Source organism: Leptosomus discolor, chromosome 19, assembly GCF_034619465.1.
Source record: "Leptosomus discolor isolate bLepDis1 chromosome 19, bLepDis1.hap2, whole genome shotgun sequence".
Classification (NCBI taxonomy): domain Eukaryota; kingdom Metazoa; phylum Chordata; class Aves; order Leptosomiformes; family Leptosomidae; genus Leptosomus; species Leptosomus discolor.
In genome coordinates, this window is record NC_141409.1 from 12,838,890 (window position 1) to 12,858,062 (window position 19,173).

Here is a 19,173-nt window from a genome sequence, read left to right on the forward strand (position 1 = left end):
GGGAGGACATAGAACACTTGACAGATATAAAAGTTGAGATTTTACAAGTTTTCTATGATATTAAACTTAATAACACTTAAATTCTTTCAGTTAAATGTGTGATTGATTGTAAACATCCAATAATCATTAATAAGTCCCAGGGATTAGTCTAACTCTCCTAGTTTCACTTACCTTTCGAAGCGGCATTGTAAAAGTTATTCTGAGATTAAGGATGAAGTCTTACTCTCTCATTTTTCTGCCCTGTATCGACAGACCATCCTTATGTGATTTTATGTATATGATTTCAGCCTTTTGTATTATTTACAATTCCATGGAGCAGTTCTAATCTCCAACACAAAGCAGATCACTGTCATACAGTAAGAGACTGGTTAATACCGTACAGAATGGAAATGGAAGCTTGTGGTTTAGAAAGGACCGCTCAGGTACTTAGTCCATAGCACTAGAAAGCAAAATTAGTTAAACCATCTCATGCTCATCGTTCATAAAGGAAAGCAATCAATACCCATTTACAGAGCAAACAGAACGAAAACTTAACATTTTCTTTTATAAAGAAAATCACAATCCTATTGACTGATAAACCTTGAAATGCATAACACAAAACTTTGAACTAAATCAAGCTGTGTGCTTGTTTTGATGTCCAGCCATTTTCAGAAGAGAGCACTCCAGAGCAGCAGAGAAAGTCTAGTACCTTTCATCTCTCAGACACTTGATGGAGCCTAAGTAGCATTAAGGCTACACCGTATCACACACAGCTGCAGAACTGTGGACTGTCAAATGTATTTTAGCCCACTCCTTTGGTCTATCCAGAGAAGGTCACTGGAACATCCATTTGACCGTATCATTTACCTATTTTTTTTATTCCTGTCAAGTAAATTATGAAAAGAGGACTTCACTATGGCATAAATGTTTGTACATTTATGTACAAACAACCCCAAGAATTCCCATATCCAAAAAAAATTCTTCATTTGAACATTAGAGGCCGACAGAAGTTCAGTAAATCGTCACATGGAACCTCAGAATTGAGTTGAGGTTGCACAGCTGAGGTTGGAAGGGGCACCTGGAGATCATCAGGTCATTTCCTAGATTTGACGGATGTTTTTACAGAAGTACTGTGAATAGAAGAAATTATTCTGCCTTTTACTTACAGTGCTCAGCTTACTACAACAAATGAGGATGCGGCGTTCATACAGCATACTGGCGTAAAGATGCAGCATGTTGTTGACATCAACTGCTACAAAATACTCTGTCAGATTCCTCTGGGAAGAGAGAAAATAATTTTTGATCATGATACTAGATGAAAACAAGTGTCCTCAACAAAAAATTTACCAGATTTCATCCTCCTATTACCCTACACCCAGTACATGGCTTAACGAAAGCAAGCAGTATGTCATCTCATGTCAGAGTACTTTTTGATTGCAGCATCTTTCCCCTAACTTTTGGGGAGCTAGGTCTTGGAATAATAAAACTCATGATGTTTCACATACAGTTTCTTAGATACAAGATGCTTCTCTGAGAAGAAAAAAAAAAAAAAATCTTCTGTCACTTTTATGGAAACTTCAAAGCTACCTGATAGAAGTATCAAAAAAATCTCCCAACCCCAAAATAAAACCAGCTGTCTTAGAGGACAATTCTAATATGACAAATTCAAATGTAAGCTCAGTCTATGCCGGAACAATTCTGGTAACTGGAAATGCACACGGACATTTAACACACAAGCTGAAAACATTTACACAGGTTGTCTGAACTCCTCACTTCGTGCACTCAGACACACGTTTCCCTTGGTGGAAGACAGACAGAAAGCGCTTCCTTGGGTGGCTGAGGAAACTGAAGGAGGAGGCAGAGAATTCTCTCTCTGAAAATGTCAGTGGATGCCCACCTCTGAGGAAGGGGCAGGAGTCACTCATCCCGTTTTACTTGGCGATCAGTAAGTTTACATAGTATAACGAAAATTCATTGCAGTAGAAGAATATTGTAAGCAAAGCACATCTGCAATCTGCTGCTAAAGTATAGATAGAAAGACAAAGACACAAGGAAGGAACGCAGCCGAAACCTTACATGTTCACTTCCTAGGCAACCCAGGCTTCCTCCATGCTTTTGCTGCTCAGAATATTAAAAGGTACCTATGTAAAAATTATTGTAAATAACTGAAATTCAAAAAAGCAAACAGAGCAAGCTGCACAAAAGGCTATGGCCGCTTCATCCCACAGCCAGCAACATGATCCGTTCATCATTACCCATGTAACTGCCCTGTGCACATGCTGTAGGGGCATGAATCATGTATTACTCACTAAATATTTAAGATGTCTTCTAATAAACAGCAGAATGTGATCCTGAGATCTTTACTATCAAAACTAGAAAGCTACCATGTAGGTAACTTGATCACAACGTATTACGTTCTCCTAGAATGAGGGGATTCTACTGCACAAGGCAAACAAAAAATGTTTTTTCTATGTAAAGGACACTTTCACTTCTTAAAACACAGAAATTTAAAAAAAGAGGGGGCGGTGGAAGAGAAGGTAATACACTCAAAATTGCTGAACTGGGGAATTTGTTTCCAAATAGCTTCTTAAAGACATGAAAGGGTTGCTATATGATAAAGACAGTCTTATACAAAAAGCACATGTGAGAGCAAAATTAGATTAGTCATGAATTCAAGTGCAATCTTAATCATCGTTAAATAAAAAAGTGCAGAAAAGCAAAAAGCAAATATGATTTAGAAACTTAAAGAAGCTCAACAAAGCCTATTAGCACTTTTGACAGATCCAAAGATAACTCTAAACCCACCAATACTTGGCCTGAGAAGTCTGCCAAGATGCTTCATACTGTGCAAAAATATGTTCCACAGCTTGCCATCCAAACAGAAAGAACTAAAGAAAAATTAAGCATTGTATTTGGAAGACTCTTGTACCGGTATGTAGACAGAGAAAAACTAAGCTCATTATGGTTAGCTTGAAACATGTTAATAGAAAACAATCATTCGGGTCTTTGTTACAGGACAGCTATAGCCACAGACAGGTATATTCAAAGAAGGAAAAAAAAAAGCCAACACGTTTTGCCAAAAACCTATTAAACTATCATGTACTTTTTCTGTATTTCTCATCCCATCTGTGCTGATTAGCATGATATTTTTGTCTAAACATAAGCTGTCTTCGCTACGGCTCTTCCCCCTCTCACCCATCTTTCCACGACGCCAAAACACAGCGCATGACGACACAACTACTGCAAATAGCGTGAATTAAAAGAATTTTTAAGTAGCACTGAAGTCCCTTCGACACCACCCAAACTAGGGGCACGGCAGAAGGAGCCCACGAGCCTACGTTCTGCCTGAAGGTGTAGATAAGCACGTGCATGGATGTGTTCATAAGGGAACAGTACCCACTAGCCAGAGGAGAATAGACACGGGGACTTGATTTGCAATTACTCTTTCATCAGGTTTATTCTAGCAAAATACTGGCTTTGACACACAAATGTACCTTCAGATGGAAAGATTTATGAGGTTTTAGTCTTCCCTGCTCTCAGAAATTTGCCAATGACACCTGTGAAGCATGTGGGCTGTATGGTAATGTATTGATACTAAGGAAATTCACGTGTTAGCTCTAAGTTGTATTTATAAGAAAGCTGTCATCTTTGAAGATGAAATTGGGACTTAGACATGTATTTTGAAAGACATGTCTCGTAAGTGACAAAACCATGAATGAGTTAAATAAATACAAATGAAAGCGTTCCAATTTCCAGTATAAGTGTTGTGTGATTTGTTTCGTAGGATTTAAACCTTTCTTGGGGGAGTAAAAAGTGGGATTTTCAAAATAAAACATGGGAACAGGTATCCTCACTCCTCTCAAATCTCACTAAGAGTGCTACCAAATTCCCTTGTGCTCTTCTGAAAGCTCATTCCTAGATCAATCATCTAGTTGATAGTTTGCTATCTAATATCAGCAAATGCACATCCCCACTGACTTTTGAGATTAAAATATTCATGCACGTCTCTTCCTCCATCATCTAATGAAGAATTTCTCGCTGAAGGAACAAACCAACAAGCTCTCTCCTCTGCAGAGAGCGAAGCTCCAACACGGTAACACGGATGACAGTTCACTTATTTTAGTCTGCTCTTGAACAGTTTCATTTACAAGACTCCCGTTAATTTCCTATTAGAACAGGTCAAGAGAATTGAGCCAGGTTTCCTTCTCCATCCTCCTATTAGAAATCCCTCATCTTACTTAGAGGTTTGTTTTCTTTGAAATATCACACATCCAAAATCTAACACGGGTTAGGTAACCTGGTACGCAGCTGACACTCTTACCATGCCATGCTGCTGTTTGGGAGAACAAAGTAATGAAGACCATAGACTTTATCAAATCGTGCAAATACAGAAATAAAACGGAGGGCCGGGGGGAGGATTTTAAGAAAAACGGGTAGCAAAAGACTTGCATTATAATGAGTGAAAAATTGGGCGTTTTGAAATACAGGACTCAGTGATACAAAAATACACCAAGAAAACGTCACCACTTCGGACTGCTAACTTACCTGGTATTTCTGAAACACAACACTAGGAAACTTACAGTCTTGCACTGTATTTCCTGCAATGACCCCATTTCACTTCTGAGGTCACAATGCATTCACAAATCTTTCATATAACTTAAATCTTTTGAAAAAGTGAATGCTTCGCAGTTACATAAAAGCATCCATGCTAAATGTTTCTGTGACTCATTAAACATCTGATCTGACACAAACCCGAGACGTTTGTTACCATTCCAGAGTTCTGGGCAGCTCTCCATTAATCATTACATACAACCTCAGTTTGGCATCACTAAAATTTTTGCTAATATGGGTTTTAAAACGTAATTACTGATAAGATACGTAGAATTTTGAATAAATCAAGCCAATTGATTAAAATCCATGAAGATTTACACTCATCTAGTGTCCTTGTATTATTCCCCAACGTGCTTCAATTCTACATGAAAGTGGCATTAACAGACAGATAGAACCCTCATCAGAAATTACACAATACTCATTAAAAAAAAAAATAAACAAAATGCTTGAGAAACAGAAGACAGTCAACTGCAACAACAATCAGACTAATGGATTTGATTTTTAGTTAGGTTTGGTTTGGTATTTTTTCTTCCCTACCAAAAGCCCTAGCTTTATAATTTGGGTGTGTGTATCCATAAACACATATATATGGGCATGCATATCTGTGAACCGAATGAAACGTTCTTCCACTCCTATTCCCAGAGGTGCCCTGGTTCACCCCAGACACTGCCGAGAGTCCATCCTTCACCGTGACATCACTGCACAGGATCCCTACACCGAAGCAGCCACACTCCCTCTGAGGCACATCAGCACCACTCAATGATTCAAAGAGGATGCTTTTTAGCATCACATGGCACTCCCTCCCAGGAAGGCTGAGCGTTCAGCTTTCAAAGGGTTTCCAGCTCCTCCTGGCCCAAGGCCTCTGCTTTTCTAGCAGCCTTTGATTCACAAGCATTCATCATGTCTCCTGCTTAAATGTTTTGGGAAGCTGACTCATACCTTTGAATGCAAAGCGAACACCACCAGCAGACATAACCAACACAGCATAAATACAGCCATGCTTCCTGAAGCCCTCGCTGTGCACCCTGTTATTAAGCTGTTCCATATCAGCTGAAGCAGGCCCAAGGCGAACGATCCACTCTTAATCCCCGCCGCTGCTTTCTTACCATTACTAGCTCATTTCTCTCTGCCCTCCCATCTGACAGCCTGCAAAATGGAAATAAACTTCCCTCTGTGCTCTCCAGGTGATTTGAGGCTTATCAAACAAAACTGGTTAAGGATTGATTAGGACAGGATTTGATAGCTGCTTTAGATTCAGGAATTGACTCTTGAATGACTCCTAATGCATCGTATTTCTACAAAAACGAAGCACTAGAAGAAAGAGCACATCTATTAAATTTACTGACAGGATAGTGTCAGCGTGAAAAGCCTACAATGCAGAAAAGCTAGCAACAATGTTTTAAAACAGAAACAAAAAGCCTCAAATGTTATCTGCTATATAAATCATCCACAAACGAGATGAAATGTCTTGATGACTCCCTTTTCTTTCTTTCTTTCATGCCATAAATTGAGGTATATGGTGCTAAGGCAGACCGCAAAATGTTCAAGAAAGAAAACTAAGATGTCAGGCACAGAAATTTGGCTGAGAGGCATGGCAGGAGCATATTAAAGAGTATTTAAGAGAAGCAAATGCCAGCATTGTCTTCCCACAGACCTATCATCTGGCTAGAAATCTGAGGCATGCTGAAACACATACAAGACAACTTTGTGAGGCTTAAAAAGTCTCTGTAAAAGTGGCCCTAAAGAAACCAGGTATGCTTGACATTGTCAGAAAGCCACCTAACCAACCGATCCTTTTTAACTGGTCTCTTACGTCGTTCTTTCAGAAGGCTCTCACTGTATGACTAGCAGATCTGCTTTATTCTACCTGTATCAATCAGCCCATTAGTACTTCATCCTTAGTATCTTTCAGCTTTTAATCACAAACGCAGACTGTCAACTCTGGAACGCTGTTGTGTACATGTGGCACGGAAGGAAGACGCTACCACAAAGAAAAGAACGACTGCCCGAGGAACCCCAGCTGAAACGCAAACTCTTCCACCAAAGCTGCTGAGTATCAAGATTACATCCTTGGCATGGCTAGTAAGTACCCATAACACTTTAATAAATAAAACCAACACACTATATTGAAATATTTTTTTTCACATAAAAATCAATTTCAAACCAGTATGTTAGCTCTCCAGCAGGTTCCAACAATTACTGCCCAAGTTTAGTTTTTGTTTCAGTTTCGTGTTGTCTCACACCTCAAGAAAACCAACAAAATTATGAAAACAGTGTGAGGTCAGCAAGGGGAGAACAAAACGCCGATCTGAACACAGAAGAAAAAAAATTGCTTCTTTAGTTGTGAAATTATTAGGGTTTTTTTAAAAACAGCAGTTCTTCGGAACTTACGAGAAGAAAACTGACCCTGATTCAAGTTAGCTACAAAGGTGAAATACCTCAACAGATTCTTGTCTTTTTGAGATAAATGAAAGTCTTGGTAAAGTGGATGAAATTTATTCCTATCATAATATGCATTTTTATGTAAAGGATGACTTTTGTAGTACTCACTCAAATGGCAATCACAAAACTGCCTTGAGATTACTTTCAAGAATTTTTCACGGCCTTATTGTACTGAGTGAACTTTCACACAAATTAACTCCATCATTGTTCTCTGATACGCCACCTTACTGTTACATACAGTTACTAAATCTCTGTTCTTTCCCAATTTTGAGTGGGCTAAAACTATAGCTATGTATTTTAAATTTCCTCACTTACTAGAACTAAGAAATCACAGAATATTAGCAGTAAGCAATAACAGAGGTGATAATAATAAAAGCTTTATATTTTTTGAATAAATATCTTGACTTACAGCTTAAGATAATGATGCTGTCCATTCCGTGTTCTTTTGATATCTTTTCTTAATTAAAATGGCAAACATTACATTCTACTGTTACGCTGTACTTCAAAAGGCCTGTTACTCATGTATTTTTGCAGATGGCAACACAATGTTTTCTGCCCAATACTTATTATAAATTAACAACCTAAAGTTCACTTCAACATCTAGCAATATTTCACAGAATATAATCTGTTACTAGGCCAAACAGAGGTAACAATTGTTATCTGTTTTGCTGCTGGCATTAAACAGAAATGGTGAAGTGCACAGTCCTCTAGAGTACTCACGTTTTCAGGTATACTAGGAAGCTCTCTGATGTCAGGCACAGTAAAGTACGAATGCTACAAAAAAGAGCAAATATTGATTATTGCAATATTGTCAAAAGCAATCTAAATTTATTGCTTGGTATTAGTAACAGCAGTAACAGCAGTTGCTCAGCTAAGTAAAAATGACAGAACATTTGTTACCAACTACCAGTATGACTTCTTTGTCATGGATTTCAAAAGCTGGATTCTCAGATCACACATGCAATATGAAATGCATTAAGACAGAAAGTATCAAATGCTCCTGAAAAGTTATACTCCATTTTTTTGTTCTTCAGAGACGCTGATACAGACAGACTCACACAATGTACGACACATGCCAAAGAAACTCCACGGCAGTCTATAATTCAAGCCATCCTTCCACAGCCCAGGCTGCAGGGAACAGCAGCAAGCAGGTCCTCTTCTGACTCACAGCATCAGCAAGTTTCATTCAAGACAATGGTGTGAAATTATGGACGTTTACTGAGAAATGCTTCCTAAAGTTTTATGCCTACTCAGCTGAAAAATATTACAAAAGTTCTAGGTCACTTTTATATGCCTTAAAAACCCCACATTTTGAAAGACTATATTGGTCTCACCATTTCATAATCCATTATATTGTTACATTTTTTTAACTGTCTGCATTCCAAGAGACCAGGTTCACTCTAGTTCCTAATCTGACCACGCATGACTCGCACGATTCTTAGTTAGGCCTTGGGGAAAGGAAAGGAGAGAATGCACCTCAACTGCTTTTGTAAACCAATGTTGTGCACAATTTATTTTAAAGACTTTCACAATTTGTCTTAGGCCTACTTATTAATCACTTGCCGAAGCTTTAAAGGCTGTTATATTCTTGGCATAGTTCCACAATTGGCACAATTTTCTTGTATATATAGCTCAGACTTTTCGGTGCTTCGTGAACAGTCTATAACCCAAAATAGCAAGTGGGTGTAACAGCTACACTGAATATAGACACGAAATGTAACAACACCAATTTCTGCTTTTTGATATATCACTGTTCTAGTTTGGTTGAAAAGATGCAATGCAAAGATACAGGAATAGTATAGACAACTATACCACGTACAGGAACCTCACCCCGACCCCAAAATAGGCTTGTAAACAGCCAAAATAAAATGTGTAAAGACACCACGGCTAACAGTCCCTTGTCTGCTTTTTTATACCCTTTCCTGCTTCACTGCCCATGAAATGTCTGAGACAAGGGGAGACCGGCAGCATTCCTTGAAACCACTGGTATGAAAAAACTGAAATATCCCAACTGATCATTGCCTTTCGAGACAGCTCGTCCCCTTAAACAGAAATGCTGTTCATAAAGAGCTAGCCTCAAGAGGACTGGGACATTTCCACTGCCAGCTGGTGACCTAGCAAGGCCAAACAACTGTTACCTGTCGACTGACATTATAGGGTGAAGTGATGAGAGTAAGCTGCTTGTTGCCAAAAAGTACTTTAGAAGGAGCAAAGGAAATGAGAGGGAGAAGAGAACTGTGGCTGCACACACCACTAGTTTCCATGTGAACTCTAAATGACTAATTGGCAACTGCAGCAATGTGCCTCGTAAGTATTTTTTCACTACAGCCTGGAACACGAGGTTGTTCTGCAAACATTAATTTGAAGACAAAAACCCCAAAAGGCTAAATTCAAAATACAATCCCATCCATAAAACCCCACATCTATTCTTTCAGTGTTCTTTCATTAATTTTCTCACAAGTTACAAAAACGAAATAAATCCTTTTTTGTGTGAGTTTTTCCTTGGGGTGAGGAAGAAGAGAAAGAATCAGAAAACGTGAAAAACGGTTAATGCTCAAAATGCTGCTCTGACAGGTACGCGACTGTTTACTTTCTGTTCTTCTCCCCCTTGCATACTTGTAAGATCTTGGAGTTCTGCAGAAGTGTGGGCAATAAATGTCATGTTGCTGCTCTGTGACCTCTCGCAGGTCACAGACGATCTGGTGAGAAATTTCCATGGGGAATATACACAATCTTCCTCCAATCAAAGAACAGTATTTCAAAGACATTCGAGGTTAAGGAAAAGGGAAACAGAGGGCCCCAAATGTGAAAAGGGGAATTTCACAGCTCTGTGTCCTCACAGGAAAACAACATCCGTGTACTAAGTTCCAAAAAGGAGAATTGCTTTTGACATTCCTCTATTACGATATGTAACAAACATTAAACACCTTCGTTTACATCTCTCACATCACTTACCACTCCAAGATGAACAGAGGTTCCTGGCTCAGGGATGGTTAGTTTATGAAATGTTTCTAGGAGCTCACTCCTTTGACTATCCTGAAATAAGGAGGAAAAAAAAAAAAAAATACTATGTAGGCATTGCTATAAAAGCTAAACTCCCAGACAGAAGGGCAGAAGGGCAATGTTTGTGGAACTGGGGGCTTAAGAGAATTGCAAGTGTAAAGAAAACATGAATAGATCTATACATTAGATCATGAATAGAAATAAACGTAGTTTCCTCTGACAGCTGGATTTTATAATATGATTTCTTTAGAATATTTTTTTCACATGTGTTTCTACATCTTTCTGCAATGTACTGAGTCACCAACCTATGCACTACACAGTTACTCAGCTCAGAGCAAGTCAGTTTTCACTGCAAGTTCTTTATAACAACTCACTGGCTTAGGGTAAAGCCGAATGTATTTCATCCACCTAGATGAAGATGTCACCCTAAGTGCTTCTACCTCAAACACATTTAATGATTCTGACAGAAGCAAAACATAACTATTACCACAAAATGGTAATAAATCAAAGCAGCAACCTAACCGGGAAGATTATACTTGTAATATTTTAAATACATTAAGCTAGGCTAGGTGTTGCAATCATATATGTCATTTCTCTGTATCATGAGTTATCATTTATAAACCTAGAAGCAAATTTTAATGCCTTAGTTCACATTTTTTCACTATCTCAAGAGTGAATTTTACTTTGTTTTGCTTTAAAAACAAAACAGCATCTGAAGGGCTTAGGCTAGGTGATGCTACGGGTAAGCATTTTGCATCAGTAAGCTCAGTTCTACACTGGCTTTACACGACAAGTAAACTCGGGTAAGACATCTGCCAGAGGTTCATGAAACACTGCGGTACGGGAATGGCATGGATGTGCCGACCACAGTTCAGGCAATCAAACAGTCTGCACAGTATGGGTGACTGCAGGGAAACCATTAACTTGTGTTGGGTCCACAGTCACGTTCTTAGACTTTTTCCCAAAAATAATTTAAAAGCATATTTATTTTTCAAAGGCATTTGCCAAGCTTTCAGCTTGGCTGAATACAATCTTCTATATTACTGCATCCTACAGATTAATAATTCACATGGTCATCTCTGATAGAAGCACTTCTTAAAACAGCTTGTTTTCATCCTCTCTCCCTCATTTGATATCGGGGCAGAGAACAGAAGGGTTAGTACTTCAGAATAATACCTGTCCTTTTGCTGAATAATCTGCCAAGATATTGAGCAGCTTATAAAAGACTTCAAACCACGGGAGGTAACTGAAAAAAGAAAGAAAGAAAGAAAAAGCACATTTAACTTACTAAATCTCAGTTAATAAATGCAAGATTGCTGGCCTTTACTGCATAGATACATCCTAAGAGCAGCCTCCGCTGGACATGACACGTGCTAAAAATCTGTCAGGAAAGCCCCATCAGACCTTCCATTCGAAGGAGAACGCTGCCAGGAGGCTGAAGGAACCCTTTCCTTTGAGGGCTGGGCTTCAGCATTTGCTCTTCCCCAGCACTTCCAGCCACCCGTGGGCACTATACATCCCTCATAGCACCAGCTCAAACCTAACTGGGGGACCAGTGCTAGCCAGTGCTGGGAGCTCACCTTCCTTCTCGCCCTGCACACAACACACACACAATCCAAAGAAAGCTTTTAACCTGCAAGATAAACGTACACTGATGTTCACGTATGGTGCAACATGTTTAATCACAATTATTTCCCAAAGTGTATATTGAATAATTCGTCTTCTGTAAACTGCAGACAGTTGGTTTGGGTTTGAATCTTGATACAACTGGATTTTTCACATTGCAAAACGAGTATCTCAGTTTTTAACTGTTGTCAAATCTTATTTCATCATTGTATGATGCCCAGCCCTCAGTTAGGTCAAATAGAAAATTTGCACTCAACTTGCAAAAGAAATAAAGAAACAAAATTAAAAAACAAACATACAGAAAAAAATCACTTTTTTCATTTATATTACATTTCATTCCACAAAGTAAGACAGAAGCTAAGATGTTACTTTTCACTACTGTATGCTTTGGTACGACTTTGTGCCCTATTTTCATGGCACAGTTCTTAACTTAAATTCCTTTTTAAATACCGGCAAGGAATTTCCCCTCAGCTGCAGCGAATAGGGAAGCAAGTTTGCGTGACGCACAAGCAGATTCTTCCTTTAATCACAGATGCTTTCTGAAGCAAATGGATTCTATTTTGATATAGTTAGACAGGATTTAAAGTTTTCATAAAATATGACTACATCCTGACAACTATAAAGAATGGAGTGCCCCGTGGTTCCTAACTGTACAGCTTTTAGTAACAAATGAAGTGAGAAGCTATATACGAGACAGATAAAGTGAATGGCACTCCATCATTAACATTTGTTTGAAGCCTGCACATGCTACTGTAAAATGTAAGTAGCTTATCAAAATATACTGATAAGCAACTTAACGTTTCATGTTATATGACAGTATTATCATTTAAATTAATATACTCTAAGCATCTTTACAAACTATGTATTAGAATAGCAGAAAGACAGACAATTACCACTTTAAACAGCATTTAAGTTTGGCATTATATTGTAAACAATCAGAAAGGATTAGTTAGAAGATAAGTTTCTTTCTTTCTGTTTAGTTAAATAAACTTTAGCAGAGTTAAAAGCCATTACAAGAGTAACGAGAAATCCTCTCAAAACATATCTGCTAAGCAGAGATTAAGAACCTGGTAAACAAACCCTTGCAAGGCATCTATCAAGAGAGTTTGAAAAGACAGAAAACCGAGGCGGCAGAAAGCTCCCTGACAGTGTGAAACCAAAACTTCTTTCAGGAAGGCATATTTAAAGTTCTGCTTAATTGCTCGGGTCCTTGCTGGAAAACTACACTTACAGAATTAAGATGAGAAGCTTTTAAAATATTATTGTGTTTCTAATGTACGTGTCACTCTACAAGCACTAAAGAAAAGCAAGTTACCTCAGCTTCTGCTGTGCCAGCGTTGCAGTTCGGTTAGAGCCCCAGCGCCTGCAGGCGAGGACGGACCAGGTTCTCGGCACCGTTCGCCACAAGTGGAGCACGTACCCAACAGGGACAATGCTGAGCTCTGAAGCCAAGGTCGGGTTGTGGTCTTTCTTCAAAGATTTACTTATCTGTCCCATCAGGGGCCTGTTTGTTCCAGCCAAACCTCACCTCACTACAGAGTCAAGGAAGTTTTATGACCACCATACACCAAACAACAAATCTGTAGGTTCTACCCATGAGAATACTCTATCCAAATCCAATTTTAATTCTTTTGCTGAGAACCTAGAAAATAGCTTCCATGATTCTCACATTCACACAACATCATGACGCCAGCAAACCCTCCATACCACAGAGGGGAAGGTACAGCCCCACCTCCGTTACACTTCCACACTCCTTGTTGGCTTTCCCTTTTCTCTTCACTAGCGCCTTATCATGAACTTCAATATTGTCCTTTGTTTAACACTAACTCTTCCCTATTTCAATCCAGGTTTTCCAAATAATGGTTCAGCATATCATCATAACCACTACTACTACTTATTTTAAGAATAACTTTCCATTTTGAGGCAAGAAGTTTCACAGTTTTGAAGTTGAGGAAATTAGCCGATATTTGAAGCAGACCTCAACACAATACAATACACAAGGATCTGCGGAGCTCTTGCTCAAGAGAGGTGCAAGACAAGATAAAACAAAGGCACCGCCAAATTGCATAAATTATGTAGAGAATCTCACTTCAATTTTCACCTCCCTCCTTTATCACTGCAGAATTCAGGATCTCTCTCATCCTGAAAGCTTTGGCTACGTTAGAAGACTAATTTATCCTGCTCTCTTCAATACTTTTACTTCATCACTTATTCCATGTGTTTACTACTCAAGAGTGAAACAGCTCTGCTTTTATTAGACCAAATTGTGACCAGTTAAAGTTGCACACCCACACACCCCCCAAAATCAAGAAAAACAGTTATCTGAATTTGTTTCTAGATCTATGCCTATAGGAAAAAAGAAAAGACGTGGATTTTTTCTTAAAAAAAGCAAATCCTCAAGGCAGCCTTTAAACACCCCCTCCAAAGAAAAAGAGGTTGAACTTCTAACCAAAAACTTTCTGTACCACATGCAACTTAAGTAGCACAACTGGTAGCACTACTGAAGATTTATGGCTTATGACTTGCTCATATTTAATTTGTAACCAAACACTTCCCCTTCCTCTTAGCTACCTTAGAACTTTTGATTAACTCTTGTTTTCACAGGTCATAGGTTAAACAAAGGAAGGGAAGCGCTCTGGAGTGAAATTGCCCAGAGCACCGCAGCATGCGAGCGCATGCACCCGCGCACGCACCCCCCCACACACCCCCCTTCACGCCACACCAGAAAAGCGATAGATGAGAGATTCTTCAAGGGCGCTGAAGTTCAAAGACTCCAATGAGCATAAATCAGATGGTGGTTGAAGAGTAAACAAAAATAAAAGGGCAATCTGAAATTTTGTGGGTTTTTCTTTTTTTTAATTTTACACCCATTTTCAGTTTCCTCACACACACATGTACAGGGACGTATTTGCCACACATCACGAGAATCAAATCAAAGCCTAATCAAATTAGGCTTCTTCAAGCCGAGCGGTCGGTTTAGCGCTCTGCTTTTCTCTCCCTCTGAACCCTCGGTGCGCGATGCAGCCTCAGTGCTGGAGACAGGCCAGTCCGACGGGAAGCAAGTATGAGCACAGGAAAACTGCTGATTATGCTCCATAAGGCCTGCACAAACTCTGCTGCACAAGTTGCACAGTACCTTATTCAGTAACTCATATGTCATCACCTTTTTAGTGCGCTCCTTGAAAGTACAAAACATCATTAGTTACATGTGTCATAGCAATCAGGGTCAGTCAGAACGCTAAGACAACAGTGCTGTGCTGCAGCTTGTAAATACAAATGTTTCCAAAACGCAGAGTTTAAAGAACAGCCCTGCAAAAACAACAACTGACAGGCCAGGCCGAGACAACAGGAAAGATATAAAAAGCAGCAAACGTGCACGATAACAAACCCCAGCGATCCCTGCGGGTGGTGTGTGTGCAGCTACGAGGGTTCACCTTCACCAGTCAACCGGCCAGGAGGAGCGGAGCCCGCGGTACCCGATGCAGGGCGGGCTGCGGGGACGGGGCAGGCCGGGGGACGCAGAGGCCCGACCGGCACCGCTCGCCAGCCAGCGCCGCGCCCGCCGCCCAGCCCGCACGCCAGACGTTAACACCGCGCAGAAGATGTCATCACCCAATATTGGCTCTCGGCAGATGAAAACGCCGTACCGCAGTCAGGCCAGCTTTGACATTTTCAACATATTAATCCACCCGCTTTAACACATGGAAGGGAGAAGCAACTCTACCACGGCAGCACACGTGAGGTCACATTTCCTGACCTCCACAAAGGACTGCATCCAGCACTGGAGAACATTAAGCTAGCGCTTTTGAAACGGAGCAAGTGCCTTTCTACGCACGTCTGTACCCACAAACCACGTGTGGACGCACACACGCGTGCGCGTACTGCCGTTCCGCAGCAAGGACCTGGCAAGAGGTGACCCAATAGAGCTTCCTTCACTGATACTGAGTTGCCAACAGCAATGAAACGAGGCAGAAAAGTGCATTTCCACCATCCTCCTACTCTCATGAAACACTTAACACAAAAACTTCTTAAAAACAAAGCAAAACTGTTATTAATGTTGTTTACAATCAACTTGTGTTTGGTTTTTTTAAAATAATTAAAAAGAAATCCCCCCCAGCTGACTCATACTAGGGAATATTCATTGAACTAAGGAACCTCACATTTAGCCAGGGCAAATAGTACCTATGGACATAAAGCAGAAAGGCCACAACAGCACACCAAAAAATTATGCCTCATTTTAATCTATTAGTGGTCCAAGGCCTCTTCTAGCCTGCTTGACATAGGCAATTTTGGAAATAAATTTTTCAGTATCTATCGTTGCAAATATAAGTTGGCCTACGGCAAAAACTATACAAGGCGGCACTGCAGATTTCACTGCATTGCTCTCATACCCAGCCTACCATGCAAATAGCCAGTTTTGGATTTTAAATGAAGCTAAACCTTCCCCTTTAACAACACCTTAGCTTACTGGAAGGTTTAAGGATCATGCTTCACAACTTCAGGCCAGTGCTTTGCCTACTGTCCTATGTAAAATGAGGGGCTTACTAAGTTATGGCACTTCCAGCTGCACAAACACACAAGAGCTACTGTTTTATCTCGATCAGAATATAAAGATTGCCTTCCAGCAAACACAAAATCCAAGGAAGTCTATGCAAAACCAAGATGAAAACTTTAATATAGTGATTGCCTACATGTAAACACATGCAAATAACTTAGTCAAATGGAACTGTCCAACAGTAAATAAGAAGATGCAACATCTCTATGAATAGCAAAGGGGAAATCTTTAAGCTACATAGCTACACTGGCATCCAGTTGACTTCTTTATCAAGTAAAAGATGCCTTCCTCAGGAAAAAACAGCTGCTTCTTATCCAGTTCTGAAGCATTACTGATTAATAGAGATTTTGGTAATAAATATACCATCTTTGAAAGGTGAAAATTTCACCATTATCATTTCTTTTGATATTTTTTGAGCGCTCATTAGAATGAAGGAGAGTCATGAGTTATAGCATGCACCACTAAATCACTGTAGCTATCTCACAAATACCATGTACATCCAAGGTCAAGTGTAAAGAGAGTCTGGGCAAACAGGCAACCACAGTACAGAATTTCACTTACTGTTCGAAAGGTAAATCTCCAATGAAGTCAACTTAAGAAGGGAGAGATTTTCCAGTGTTGGTTGTAACGGACACCGCGAAGGAGGAAGCAATAGCAAGATAACCGAAGTGCGCGAGAACGTTGTGAAAGCTGAACGCATCAAAATAAACACCCATGGAGCACTAAAGGGTTTGAAAGTGTCTTGAGAACTTCAGCAGCAAAAATGCTAAGTTCCAGTGTAGCAGCAGCAAAGCCCAGTGGCAAGGGGTACCTTTTAAAACGATTTATGAAGATTTGCCAATTACCATAGCAACTGTTTATAAAACTAATTTTTAACATTGACAGCTCCAGCATTCAGTTTTACTGGTGTGCTGATACCACGGAAAAGTGAAGCAAACACTTCTGGAAAGGTACCTGTAGTACCTTTGTTTTCCTCTGAGCCCTCAAAGACAATACTATGTTAGTTCACACAATATCCAGAGTACTAGAACAACTTCCAGTTCATCTCTAGGCAGAACTGCATTTTTGTACATACACCTTTGTCATCTGAAATTAATGAGACCAAGTAACCAGTCTACCATCAACATTTTTATGCAGTATCTTCTAATAGACTGAGTTGTAAGCACACATAACTTTTATTCCTTCCATTCACACAGATCAGAAGTGGAATTTTAACATGTCTTTATTTATAACACATACTATATATTTTGAAAACAGCACAACCAACTGCCATCTCCCTTGCAAAACACAGGAGTCATTTCCATTTTACAGATGGGCATACTTCACTGTAGTGACAGGCTTACAAAATGTGTTTGTATTAGCCAGGACAGGATTTGAGGAGTTCTTGAATCTTGACCTTTTGCTCAGGACAATAACCTACAGCGGCCTAGAATACTTAATTCTGTCAATAATGAGCTTGGCTTTTATATAAACCGTAGCATGCATCATCACTAACTTCACTGGAAATACTCCCGACGGACAAAAGTGTAAAGAAAAGGAAATTCTGGTCAAGCATTTCATCTGCCAGCACAACTCGTGCACGTACCAGTAAAACACAGTGGCGTTTCAGTTCATGGACTCTGAATAATTAATTCAAAACATCGATGACCTGGTACTTAGGTGTGGCAGTGAAATTACTGCGAAGCCAACAGGTTCTTACGCATCGAAGTGTTGGTCTAATGAGTGAAACACCTCTTCCTGCACAGTCACACTCACATGATGTGCGTGAGCTCCATCAACAGGCGCACCCCATTCTCTATGTCCACTCCAAGCAACATCACTGTTCCAAACCTGAAATCCTTAGCAGAGTAATGTGCAAGATCAAAATCTCAGGTAAGATTCAGCAAATTGTAAAAAGATGGAGATTATGATGATTATGATTACTACCACTACTATAAATTTCAACATATTGACCCAATAAACGTTCCTGGTGAAGCAGAACATGCACTTTCCAACTCAAGGCGCTTGTCATTATCGGCAGGACAAGTGACAGATCCTTGCATCTGGAACTCAGAAGGCATCTCTGTGGATAATCCCACCACCACGTTTGAAAGAAAGCAACTACGGAAAATATATGGAAGTTTCCTACAGTCTCTTGGACAAGACTAGTTAGCTTGAGGCTTCTTGCATTTAAAGATTAAACTCCACAATTTATACTTAAAACCAATACTGCTTTTCTCCGTCCTCCTGCACCTGGTAACTAACGATACTCCTCGCAGACAGCATTACTCCTGCTGGTAGAAATCAAGTTCTGTTTTAAGTTATTAATGATGAGTGCAGATTCTGATGATAAACTAAGTTATGTTTGCCAGTCACCACGCTCTTCAGTGGTTTTATGCAGACACATTTTAATTAGCAAAAGCACAGCCATCAAAACACTTTTTCCTTCCCTTCAATAAAAATATGACTTTCCCTTTTTAATTATTTTTAAATTCCACATTAACATTTAACAGCTAAGACTAAGTTAAATAACTACATATTTTAAAAAATAATCCTTTTTCTCCCCTCCAGAGAGAGATGAGGCTTCATATGCCTATTATTTTCCTTGCAGTAATACACTATTACATTTACTTTTTTTTCCCCACCTTCCCTTCCTCCCCCCCCCCGCCATGTTTCCAGCATTTTTACAAAATGCATTTGAAAGAACCAAGGCATCTCTGGGCTCATTTGGGAATTTCTGAAGGCTAAATTCCCAGTTCAGCCATTTGTGTTCCAGTGTCTTCCCCTACACCCTACAGAACTCAGTACATCATTATTCTTTCTTCTAGACACAGTCTATTGACACATTCTCACACTTGTAAGCTTAAACACATACACACATACCCACAAATCTCCATAGCAACATCTGTGCATGCTGATGAGATGCAGGCTTACCTTCCACAGGATCAGCCAACAGCCTTTTTTGAACATCAGCTTGT

General features: G+C 39.7%; 1 protein-coding gene across 2 annotated transcripts in view; it reads right to left on the reverse strand.

The window, feature by feature from the left end:
- The window catches only part of DENND1A (DENN domain containing 1A), a 208,088-nt gene that overhangs the window by 107,950 nt on the left and 80,965 nt on the right, over positions 1–19,173 (reverse strand). For both annotated transcript variants that reach the window (XM_086475517.1, XM_086475515.1), the window contains exons 6-9: positions 11,212–11,281; positions 9,988–10,068; positions 7,753–7,806; positions 1,146–1,256 (exon numbers count right to left, since the gene is read on the reverse strand). In XM_086475517.1, the coding sequence (XP_086331643.1) occupies positions 1,146–1,256; positions 7,753–7,806; positions 9,988–10,068; positions 11,212–11,281 (316 nt within the window). The remainder of the gene's footprint in view (positions 1–1,145; positions 1,257–7,752; positions 7,807–9,987; positions 10,069–11,211; positions 11,282–19,173) is intronic.